The 12312-nt window shown below is 45.1% G+C and overlaps 1 protein-coding gene across 1 annotated transcript; it reads right to left on the reverse strand.

Moving 5' to 3' along the window:
* Nucleotides 1-3218: 3218 nt before the first annotated feature.
* On the reverse strand, nt 3219-5821 carry LOC141173031 (chemerin-like receptor 1). Its single transcript, XM_073657661.1, has 2 exons — nt 5629-5821; nt 3219-4314 (listed from the first exon to the last, which is right to left on the reverse strand). Exon 2 carries the CDS (start codon nt 4261-4263, stop codon nt 3220-3222), a length of 1044 nt encoding a protein of 347 aa, XP_073513762.1. The 5' UTR covers nt 4264-4314; nt 5629-5821; the 3' UTR covers nt 3219.
* Nucleotides 5822-12312: the final 6491 nt, after the last annotated feature.

A 12312-nucleotide genomic window follows, 5' to 3' on the forward strand; every position in this document is an offset into this window, starting at 1 on the left:
CCTGTAGGAAAGAGTCCTCAATTTGCCCTTATCAGCACGCACACGTGTGTACTGTGAATCAGCTGCATACTTCTTGATTGCCAAGACACTTCATCCTGATCATCGCACAATGTTGATTGTAGTCATGCCTTGACCTAAACACTCCACAATTTGTTGCTTCTCAGCAGCCGACACATCCTTTTTCTTTCCCATTTTGGCAGAAAATGTAGGCTGCTTAGTAATGTGAGAGAGCCTTCTTAAGTAGTCTTGCCTTTCATTGGACACACCTGACAAACTAATTAGCACAGGTGTCTGCAATTGCTTACAGTGATATAAAGAGCCCTGACACACATCACCATCAATGAGTTTAACTGACAAACAAACAAATTATTCCCTTATCACTCCTAAACACTTTTTGCATAATAATTTGGAACGCAGTGTACATGTGCTTTTCCACAAAACACCAGTGGTTCACGTAGTGAATCTTACAGTTCTAACTTGCCAACCGTGGTCTGTATGGAGTTGTTCAATAAAGGGCCCAAAATTAAGATAACATAGATGGGAGAGGTCTCTGTGAATAGGAATTCCTAAGTATTTGATACCCTGTGAGGGCCAGGCAAAGGGAAAGTTGGACTGGATGGAAACCTATATGGATTTGGGGAGGGAGACATCGAGGGCCTCAGACTTCGCTGCATTGATTTTAAAATTTTACCATGTAACAAAGTGATCTATTTCAGCCATAACAGCATGGATGGATATATGTGATTGAGTGATATATACTAGGACATCATCAGCAAATAGAGAGCACTTGTACTCGGTGCCTCCCACCTCAATCCACCTAATATTGGGGTTATGGCGAATTGATGAGAGCAGGTGCTCCGTCACTAGGATGTATAAGAGAGGGGACAGAGGACATCACTGCCTTGTCCCATTGGTGATTGTGAAAGGTGATGAAAATGTTCTGACGCACCCCCAGGGCCTTGGGACACCCAGAGCCGGACCCTTTTTGGTGGATGCTGGTGGTTGTAGTCTTCGTGGCGGCGACCCGGTTCCGTGGCTCAGGGTGGTCAAACCAGTGGCGGAACTATTTATGTGGTTTTGATGTTTAAATGTCCGACTACGCCACCCGTGGATTGCGGTCAGAGTGAACCGCCGCTACAGGGCAGACCGCTGAGGCTGGTGTTGTGGGTGCAGCAGAGAGTAGCATAACTCCCCACGGGAGGAGTATAGCCTCAGGGCAGTGTATGCGGAGGATGGGGGTGATGGTGCAGGGCAGCAGCAGTAATGACACGGAGTCAGTGATGCAGTTCAGGGCCTTTACTCACAGTTCTTATTATCCAGACCACGTCTGCAGGTAACGGCTGCCCACGTCGTACTGTGCTCACCAGGTGAGGGGCTCAGACAACTCCCAGATAACTTTGGAGCACTTCACAGGACCCCCTTTGTGTGTCCTTTGTCTGGCCTTTCTTACCAACACTTCTGTCCGGCTGCCTCGGGCCTCCTCTTGTTAAACTTGGCGCCAGTTTCCCTGACCCTATGTGGTGCCTTCCTAGCGGGTGTAGCGAGCGGCTGCGCCACATAAAATGTCAGAGCCTCTGGTTTCTAGCTGAGGGTCGTTTCCTGCCTCCACTAGTTCGGGGACCGGTCTCCCCCTTTGGCCTGACCCCTCCACGCAGGTGGATTCGGGCGTGCGGTGGCGACTCGCCCGTCCGCACCCCTGGGATCCCTTCATTCCTCGTTCCTGGAGCCTTCTCCGCTCCTCTTCCTTCCTTCTCCCTCTTCCAGGCCTGGGCCTCTGTTACTAGGCCCGCCTCCGGAGCAGAGCTCATGCAGAGCCCCTGCTCCCTGCCATTTCTGCTCAGACTTCTCTGCACTGAACTAAGATGGTGCCCACCTTTTATACTCCCTTCTCAATGCACCCAGGAACTGCTTCCTCCCTGCTCCTGCACTACAGGGTTCCCCTTCCTCAGTGTTCCCTCCCCCCACTCCAGCCAGGGACAGCGACTGTCGTGCCCATCTCAGGGGCATATTGGTCGCCCTGCCCCACGGCAATGTGGTGTAATGCATGCAGGTGTCGGGTCCTGAACCACACTCCATCCTTACCTGAGAGTGAGATATCACACCTCTGGGTGAGGTGCAATACGTCTGTAGCAACCGAGCCCTCAGGGTGCTACAGTTCCATTTATCTTCAGCCTAGGTGACGTATTGCGATACAGGGCCATGATTTTGGCTATAAAAGGGTCCCCTAGACCCCTACCCCAAGCTTTTTAAGAGAATCATATATGGCGTGCCAGGAGACTCTATGGAATGCTTTCTCAGCATCCAACGAGAGTATCTAATTACAAATTTTTAACTGCATCTAGCCCAGGAAATACTTTGTGCCTAGTAGCAGTGTCTGCTAGTCAGCGGATTATCCCGGCTGTTAAGCAAGCTGCACCACCTGTAGTTTAGACACTTAATTTTTTCAAAGGAAATGCTTCGGGACCATGGGATACTTAGTGAAGAGCATCAGGAGGCACCCCAAGGCATAGGGGCTGGGACTGGCAGTAGGATGCCTTGCGGTGGACAGCCGAGCTCGATCCTTATAAAAGCTTTTTAACTGCAGCAGCTTTAGTGGACGCTACTGGAGCTGGAATTACCGCGGCTGCTGGCATGAGACTTGCCCTCCAATAGATCCTTGTAAATGGATTTAAAGTGTATTCATTCAAATTAGAGAGACAATTTAAATTAAAAAGCTTAGAGCTGCCTCCACCACAGGGGGGCTCGCTCGACCCACCAGCGGACAGGCACCAGTATTGGGAGAGGGGGGCTGGCCGTCAGGGTTCACCGCGGCTCTGGCACAAACCCGGCAACACGGAGGTGGCACGGGCAGGAGCGGACTGGCCGTGTCGGCTTCTCACTTTTTGGATTTTAGAAGGGCATGACATGCCTATATCTGTCTCCCCCTCCTTTTACTCCTCCACCTCTTTTATTTTCGCATGACTATATGTACATGTCATTTTCCATGTGTTAGTTATGTCTTCTGAGCAGTTTGTCAGCTTTTGGACACCTTTGAAGGTGTTTTCTATGTGTTTCTATGTGTTTTTGTTTGCCTGCCATTGGTTTTAACGGTGTTCGAAGGTGTTCGACGAACAGTTCGACGAACAGTTCGGCGAACACACGGGTGTTCGACGAACCGAACCGAACTCGAACACTACGGGGGTGGCTCAACACTAATCAAAAGTCAAAGTGTAGCTCATGTTACTGTATGACTTCTTGTTTGTCCTCCTTATGTGCTCTTGTAAGAACTATACACCCTTCTTGTTTCTCACAGTCTTCACTCTCCTCATCTTCTATAAAAGCCTTCTCAAAAGTGGCCTGGAATGAGCCACAAAGTTTTTCCTTGAAATCTCGACCAATGAAGACGTAGAGGATGGGGTTAATGCAAGAATTCATGATTATTAGGACAATGCCTATGAAATTTCCGTAATAAATGACATAAAGATTAATCCAAATGGGTCTAAATATCATGAAAAAGTGAAACAAGTAACTGGGAAACCAACAGAAAAAGAAGGCAATGATGATGACCGCCATGGTTTTCAAAGGCTTGGAAGTTGTGAAGATGCGTTTTCTTCTCATATGCAAGACAATCACGGTGTAACAAGAGGCAATAATAATAAAAGGTAAAATAAAGTAGAAAACAAAGCCCAAAACTGTCTTTTTTATGAAAATAGAATCATCCATGTTGAAAATGCAAAGTGTTCCATCATAAATATTTATCGTTTCTGCAGATATTATGCTGGGTGTAGCCAGAAAAAATGACAATATCCAAATGATCAGGGCAATAATGAAAGCCAGTCTTGGTCTCCGGTGGTTATGACACCATACCGGAAATTTGACACAGATGCATCTGTCTACACTGATGAACGTTAGCTGGAGGACGCTGACTGACGTGTTAACGAACAAAAGTAATTGCATTAACTTACACGAAAAATTTGACCAATTTGTTAATAAATGTTGAATGATGTTCACGGGATATAATAAGGCAAAGAAGAAATCAGCGATGGCCAAGCAGAGGAACCACACGATGTTGACAGTCTTTTTCATCTTAAAGAAGCCAAACCAGATGACAAAACCATTTCCAATGGTTCCCAACAGACAAAACACTGAGCAGATCACCACAAAGGAAATTCTCTCAAAGGATATGGATCTATGATTGTCACTTATGGTATAGTTCTCATAGTAATCTGTATATTCCAAATCTGTGTCATTTTCCAGAGAAATTAAATGTGTTGTATTCTCCATTATTTTTTTAACTGTGTCATAGATGACAGGAATGTTTTTGTGTATTTTGTTCTGAAAAACAAAATAAAAAATAAATCAAATCAACATGTCATCGTACAACGGAAGATTTCTACTCTCTTTGTCCTATAAGATATTGGAAAATGACAGGATAAAAGTTGACTGATATTTTGAAAAATAAAATGTTATGAAAATGTTATAAAATTATACTTTGCAAAATTGTTTAACAAAATGAATTCATGGAAAGTAAAATTATTTCTAATGTTAAATCTATGCTGTAAATCTATGTGTTAACAGAACATTCTCGCTTATCACTAGTGGCTGGGTCTTTCAGCATGGCAATGATCCCAACCACACCGCCAGGGTAATGAAGGAGTGGCTTCGTAAGAAGCATTTCAAGGTCCTGAAGTGGCCTAGCCAGTCTCCAGATCTAAACCCTATAGAAAACCTTTGGAGGGAGTTGAAAGTCCGTGTTGCCCAGCGACAACCCCAAAACATCACTGCTTTAGAGGAGATCTGCATGGAGGAATGGGCCAACAGAGCAGCAACAGTGTGTGCCAACCTTGTGAAGATTTACAGAAAACGTTTGACACTAATATTGGAGATAGTCTTTTATTCATATAGTTGTCCTCCTTTTTGTGGAGATATTGGAAATACCTTTATGAATTTTCATTCTTTAACTTTCCTAGGGATATCTGAGAGATCTTTAGAAGAATATTTAATGGAAGAATTAGCTATTGATGAATTTCGGATTTTTCTGATGAATTTTTCTGGATACATTTTTTGTTGATGGAAGCTTGATTGCTAGTTTTTGACCACTATCCTTACTATTGTTGGTACTATATGATCCAGTATTATAACATAATGATATGAATGAATTAAATATTAAAGGCAATATTGTATTTCTGAATTAATAGTACAACATTATATTGCTTGTATATTCCTTATTACATTAACATATTGTAAGCTGATGTTATACTATATGTAAGAAATATGTAAAAAATATGTAATGAATGGCTGAAAATAATTTTTCCTTGTTGTAAATGGTCTTTATGCAGGTCATTATGTCTTCTTGTGGTATATTGATTTTGCTTCTTTTTTTTTTTCTCTTTTGTATATATACAGATACCTTGAAAAAGGCCACTGTAGGCCGAAACGTTGATGCTATGTATCTGCATTCATGGGTCGTTTAATATGAATAATAAAAAATTCTAAATTGAAAAAATTCTTTACAAATCAAAAATTATTGAGTGCCGGAGTTATTATTAATTACAGGCCTCTCTCATCTTTTTAAGTGGGAGAACTTGCACAATTTATGGCTGACTAAATACATTTTTCGCTACTGTATATTTACATCCAATAACTCACCGTTGACTTCTTGTCTGATTACAACCTTTTTCTTCTTCACCTTGTCAACTCCTCATGTTGATGTCCTAATGCCAGGAATTGGTCACTAATCACCACACCCCTGAAAATATAAAAGGTCTAATATATATCTATATAGACATTTTTTTCTTGAATAAGAAATCCATCCACACTTAGCTGCTGAATACAGACGCGAAACCACCATTAATAATACAATTCACTATTATGCAACCCAGCTGTCATGCAGGATGTGGGAAAGACTTAGTGCAACACAGAGTGAAGAGGGAAAGGGAGCCCAGGCACTAGGGAAAGGGGGAAGTGGAGACCTCCTAGTCTGTTATAGTGTCACCCTGTCTCAACTACTGTCCCCATCTTGGTTCTTCACCAATCGTTGCAAGCGTGCCTCACCCTGACTTTCCCTGGCATTTGGCTAAGGCTAGGGAAGGGAGGAGATGAGCACTAGTCAATCTCCACTAAACTCTTTATAAAAACAACAAGGGTAGACAATTGGGAGGGATTGCTTAGCTTTAGATGACTCCAGACAAATACACACACGGCCTCAAGCTCCATAGAGGACAAAGTACTGCTCTTGCTAAAGCCTCACAAGTAGTAATGAATATTGCCGGAATCTCCCTCTCAGACACACCAGGTATTTATACATTCAGGCAAGGGAGCTAGTTAGCCAGAGGGAGGTAACCTCTGGGTCCTAGAGATGGTCAGCCTCTAAGAAGATGTCTGTAATGCCAAACTTAGAGGTCTCCTGCAATCAACTGCAGGGCGACTGTCTGTCACCTCTGACACACCCATGAGAGTCCCCCCCCTCTAAGAGTTGCCTCTGAACACTCAAGACTGTGTTTCTCAGGAAAAGAGGTGTGAAATGAGTAAACCAATATGGGAGCGTTCACCTTGGACGCTGAAACCCACGTCCTCATCTCTGAACCATAGCCTTTCCAGTGCATCAAGTATTGTAGTGAACAACATTGGAGAGAAGAATGTACAATCCTCGAAATATGGAACTCCAGATTACCATCACCCATTACTAGGGGTGTTGGTAGAGGCGAGGGCTCAAGAGGTTCCACATATTTTTTTAAGTAAGGATTTATGGAACACGTTGTGGACTATAAGGGCCTGAGTAAGTTCAAGACAAATAGCTGCTGGGTTAATGATGGCGGTTATTTTATAGGGACTAGAGTTGAGCGAGCACTAAAATGCTCGGGTGCTCAAAGCTCGGGCTGAGCTCACCGTGATACTCGGGTGCTCAACCCAAGCAACAAGCCCAATGTTAGTCTATGGGAGACAAGAGCATTTTTGCGGCGGCACCCCCGGCAGTCTGTAGAAAGCCTAAAAAGTGCCCAAAAAGATAGTTACAGTGCTCAAATGACATGGGGACAGCATGAGGATTGCCCCAGGAAGCATTTCTGACCCCCAGGTCACTGCTGTCAACAATGTGATTTGAGGTATTAAGCCACTTTTACGGGCTCACAATAAAACGTTCAAAAACTAAACTGAAACGGTTTTCCAGTGAAATATGTTAAAGAAGTTCCTTTCCAGGGTAAAGACTTGTTTATAGAGTAAAATAAATAACCAAAAACAAAAATACTCCTCCACACCTTGGGCTATGTTCACAAGTAGCATTTTTTATGCATTTTTAAACTTTTGTATTGCTTTCAACCGTGACAAATGCATTCAAGGGGAAATGTAATTTTAACATTTTACAATCTTATCTGGCCATGCGCAGTGTGACACATGCATACAGTGATGAAAAGACATGGGAACAGCATGGGTGTAACGGGTCTGGGAGGCGGAACCTCTGAGCTACTATACAAGGGGGCGGTCCTTGTAAGGAAGCGGATGGCGCCCAGGGAAGACGGGCAGGTAGTCACAGCAAGTGACAGGGACAGCCTCTGGGTAAACGGGCAGATGGTCACGGCAAGTGACCGGGACAGTCTCTGGGTAAGCGGGCAGGAGGTCACGGCAAGTGACCGGGACAGTCTCTGGGTAAACGGGCAGGGGATCACAGCAAGTGACCGGGACAGTCTCTTGACATGCGGGTGGTCACGGCAAGTGACGGCAGAGCCTCCAGGTAGGCTAGCAGGCTGGTAGCAGGTGGACGCTCCCAGGTGAGCGAGCAAGAGTCTCTGGGCAGGCAGGTGATCACAGCACGTGATGGCGGAGCCTCCAGGTAGGCTAGCAGACAGGTAGCAGGTGAGCGCTCCCAGGTGAGCGGGCAAGAGTCTCTGGACAGGCAGGTGGTCACAGCACGTGACGGCGGAGCCTCCAGGTAGGCTAGCAGACAGGTAGCAGGTGAGCGCTCCCAGGTGAGCGGGCAAGAGTCTCTGGACAGGCAGGTGGTCACAGCACGTGACGGCGGAGCCTCCAGGTAGGCTAGCAGGCAGGTAGAAGATGTGCGCTCCCAGGTGAGCGGGCAGACGGATCCATAGACAGACTGGCAGGGCTGGTAGGCAGACTGTCGGACCGCAGGAATAGCAGCCGGTAGACAAGAGTCAGGCAGGTATCAGACAGGAAACTGGCAGGAAACTGGCAGGTAACTGGCAGGTAACTGGAAACGGACCTGAGGGCTGAAGCAGAGTGATGAACTGTGCTACAAAATTGCTCGGGCACCTCCATTTTGGAGGAGGTGCCTTATATATGGAGAGATCCTCCAGCCATTGGCCGTGGACTCCTTAGGACGGCGCGCACGGCCCCTTTAAGAGAGGGGAAGCGCGCGCGCACCCTAAGCACAGTGACCGGGGAGGAGCGCGCGCTGCCAGCAGAGCGGGAGGAAGACGCCGGGCACGGAGCGGAGAGGTGAGGGGAACAGCGTCCCTGCCTAGCAGGAGGCAGGGACGCTGACGCTACAGTGGGGAAGACCCCTGGAAGCATCTCTAATACCCAGGTCGCTGACTAAAAGTGTGCCCATCAGAAGTGATCCTTGCCACATCAGAAGATGCTGACTTGTAACTATCCCCATGCAAGACCTTGTCCCAGGGCAGTGTTCAATTGTACCTCCCCCATTCCTTGCAATGCAAGCGCAAGTATGCAGCCTGCCACCCACCCACCCCCAGGCTGCAATACCATTCTGCTAGCTTGCTTGCACTTGAAATTGGGCCTTTTAGGCATGTGGAGGCAGACGTTGGCCACCATGTCTTGGCTGCGTCGGCGGCCTGGTATCCATTCTCAGTCTCCAGCCGCCCGGCGGCCGGGTGTCCACGCTCGGTCTCCAGCCGCCTGGGGGCGGCCGGGTGCCCACACACGGTCCCCAGCCACCTGGGGGCGCCTGGGTGTCTATAAACGGTCCCCAGCCACCCCTTTTTCTCCTTGTAACTTTCCTCACACTTTTCTTAGCCTGGCCTTCTTTAGGGCAGCATGGGACGAGCCCAACAGAGAACCATACTCCTCCAGTGGGCCCTGGCTTCTCCATCAGGGGAGTTGAGAGTGCCCAAGGTGAGGAGCATGATGATGATGGTAGAAGTTAGCATCTGCTTTGTTTTCTTGGAATTTAAGCGTAAGTGTGCAACCTGACACCCACCCACCCCAAAACTGCAATACCATACTGCTAGCTTGCTTGCACTTGAAATTGGGCCTTTTAGGCATGTGGAGGCAGACGCCGGCCACCATGTCATTGCTGCGTCAGCGGCCTGGTGTCCCTGCTCGGTCCCCAGCCGACTGGGAGTGGCCGGGTGTCCATAAACGGTCGCCAGACGCCCCTATTTCTCCTGGTAACTTTCCCACACAATTTTCTTAGCCTGTCCTGCTTTAGGGCAGCATTGGACGAGCCCACCAGAGAACCATACTCCTCCGGTGGGCCCTGGCTTCTCCATCAGGGGAGTTGAGAGTGCCAAGGTGAGGAGCATGATGATGATGATAAAAGTTAGCATCTGCTTTGTTTTCTTGGAATGCAAGTGTAAGTGTGTAACCTGCCACCCAACCACCCCCAGGCTGCAATAGCATTCTGCTAGCTTGCTTGCACTTGAAATTGGGCCTTTTAGGCATGTGGAGACAGACGCTGGCCACCATGTCATGGTAACGTCAGCGGCCTGGTATTCATACTCAGTACCCAGCCGCCCCGCAGCCGAGTGCCCACACACGGTTCCCAGCCTCCTGGGGGCGGCCGGGTGTCCATAAACGGTCCCCAGCTGCCCCTATTTCTCCCGGTAACTTTCTCCACACTTTCAATGCACCTTACAAGAGCCATGCAGTACAGCATCTTAAAAACATTATTTCCATTATTGGGGAAATGGAAAGAGTCAAGGAGAATTGACGCATCTAATTTATGCGTCAATTCTGTCAGGCTGGTATTTTTTACACTGGAAAAGGCACAATAACCATTGAACTTTACAGTCTGATAATATCAGTCCACAGCTGTCTGCTTTACCTTTGCTGGTTATCAATATATATTTTTTCATTAATTTAATTATTTATGTTAAATCAAGGTAACCACCCTTTAGTGCCACATGAAAGGCAACAAAGGGAGCAAATTTATTATATATAGGGGGTTGTGAAATTATAAATCAGAAGAATACCTTTCTATTTTATCTATCTATCTATCTATCTATCTATCTATTCTACTTTTCTATGTATCAATCTATCTCTATATCTATCTTTCTATATATCAATATAATATACAGTATATTTATTATATATCGAATATGTATCTAATTTCTTTCTACCATCTATCTATCTATCTATTATGTATTACTATTTATATATATGTTTATAAAATATTAAAAGGGCTTTATTATTTATGACTAGATTTAATTTACATACAGTATTATTATACAGGGTAGGCAATTTATATGGATACACATAAATAAAATGGGAATGGTTGGTGATATTAACTTCCTGTTTGTGGCATATTAGTATATGGGAGGGGAAAAACTTTTCCAGATGGGTGGTGACCATGGCGGCCATTTTGAAGTTGGCCATTTTGGATCCAACTTTATTTTTTTCATTGGGAAGAGGGTTATGTGACACATCAAACTTATTGAGAATTTCATAAGAAAAACAATGGCGTGCTTGGTTTTAACGTAACTTATTTCTTTCATGAGTTATTTACAAGTTTCTCTTTGTTTACAGCCATTGACATGTTACAGAGGTTAACACGTGAGGAGAGGATAGAAATTGTGTTGATGTCAGGTGAACACAGTTTCCGGGTCATTGCAGCAGATTTCAATGCAAGACACCCTCTGAGACCACCCATCTTCCATGCTACAGTTAGCAAACTGCTTGCCAAATTTCATGAAACAGGTTCAGTGTTCGATTTGCTAAAATGTGGATGCAAGAAAACTCTCACTAATGAAGAAACATTAGTGGCTGTCCTACCTTCATTCAGCAAGAGCCCACAGCGTAGCACTCGCCGCATGTCACTGGAGAGTGGAATCAGTCCAACATCCCTTTGGCTGATATTAACTACTCACAAATGGCACCCTTACAAAATCCCGCAGCTGCAGCATCTCAGCAAGGATGACCCAGATCGGTGCACTGAATTTGCAGAATGGGCAAAACAAATATGGGAACAGGACCCTCAGTTTACACAGAACATTATGTTCAGTAATGAGGCAAACTTTTTTTTGAATGGTGAAGTAAACAAACAAATCCACCGCTATTAATATGACACTAACCCACAGTAGATTGATCCCTACAAGGCTGTTGGAACACAGAAATTGATGGTATGATGTGATATATGGGGTAAAAATATAGTGGAGCCATTCTTCTTCAATGGAAACCTCAATGCCACTGGATATCTGAAATTGCTACATGATGATGTGTTGCCCTCTTTATGCAATGAAGATGGCACGTTCCCTGAGTTTTTCCAACAAGATGGTGCACCACCACATTATGGGTGTCAGGTCCAAGCATTCCTATAGGAACAGTTTCCTGGAAAGTGGATTTGTTGTTGTGGGCCAGTCTAATGGCCACCAAGGTCTCCTGATCTGACCCACTTAGACTTTTATCTTTGGGGTCATCTGAAGGCAATTGTCTATGCTGTGAAGATAGGAGATATGCAGCATCTGAAACAATGGATACTGGAAGCCTGTGCTAGCATTTCTTCTGCGGTGTTGCTATCAGTGTGTCAAGAGTGGGAGAAGAGGGTTGCATTGACAATCTAATATAATGGGCAGCACTTTGAACACATTTTATAAGTGGTCATAAACTTGTAAATAACTAATGAAAGAATAACATTACGTTAAAACCAAGCACACCATTGTTTTTCTTAAGAAATTCTCAATAAGTTTGATGTGCCACATGAACCTCTTCCCATTGAAAAAAATAAAGTTGGATCCAAAATGCCTGACTTCAAAATGGCCACCATGGTCACCACCCATAAAAAAGTTTTCCAACTCCCATATACTAATGTGCTACAAATAGGAAGTTGATATCAGCAACCATTCCCATTTTATTTCGGAGAATCCATTTAAATGGCCCACCCTGTAGAATGTTAAAGATAATGTTAAAAACACATGACATATGGTTAATAGTAGAGAAGAAATGCACACTCGCATAGCACTGAAATGGAAGTACATACACATGACACTCTCCTGATAGTCGCCAACTTTTCTGGCTGAGAATCTGAAGGATTAAAATGAGATTACTCACAGATTCTCAGGTAATCCTTTCTGCAGTTAGCATTGTGTGGGGAAACAAAGAATCTGTAAAAGGCTAAAGTACAAAATATTGCATGAAACC

The sequence above is a fragment of the Phyllobates terribilis genome, unplaced genomic scaffold (genome assembly GCF_046119375.1).
Source record: "Phyllobates terribilis strain yellow unplaced genomic scaffold, ASM4611937v1 Scaffold_12__6_contigs__length_324123572, whole genome shotgun sequence".
NCBI lineage: Eukaryota > Metazoa > Chordata > Amphibia > Anura > Dendrobatidae > Phyllobates > Phyllobates terribilis.

What these genes read in the sequence shown, in the direction of transcription:
- LOC141173031 (XM_073657661.1), bottom strand. Translation starts at nt 4,263, where the DNA reads ATGGAGAATACAACACATTTAATTTCTCTGGAAAATGACACAGATTTG.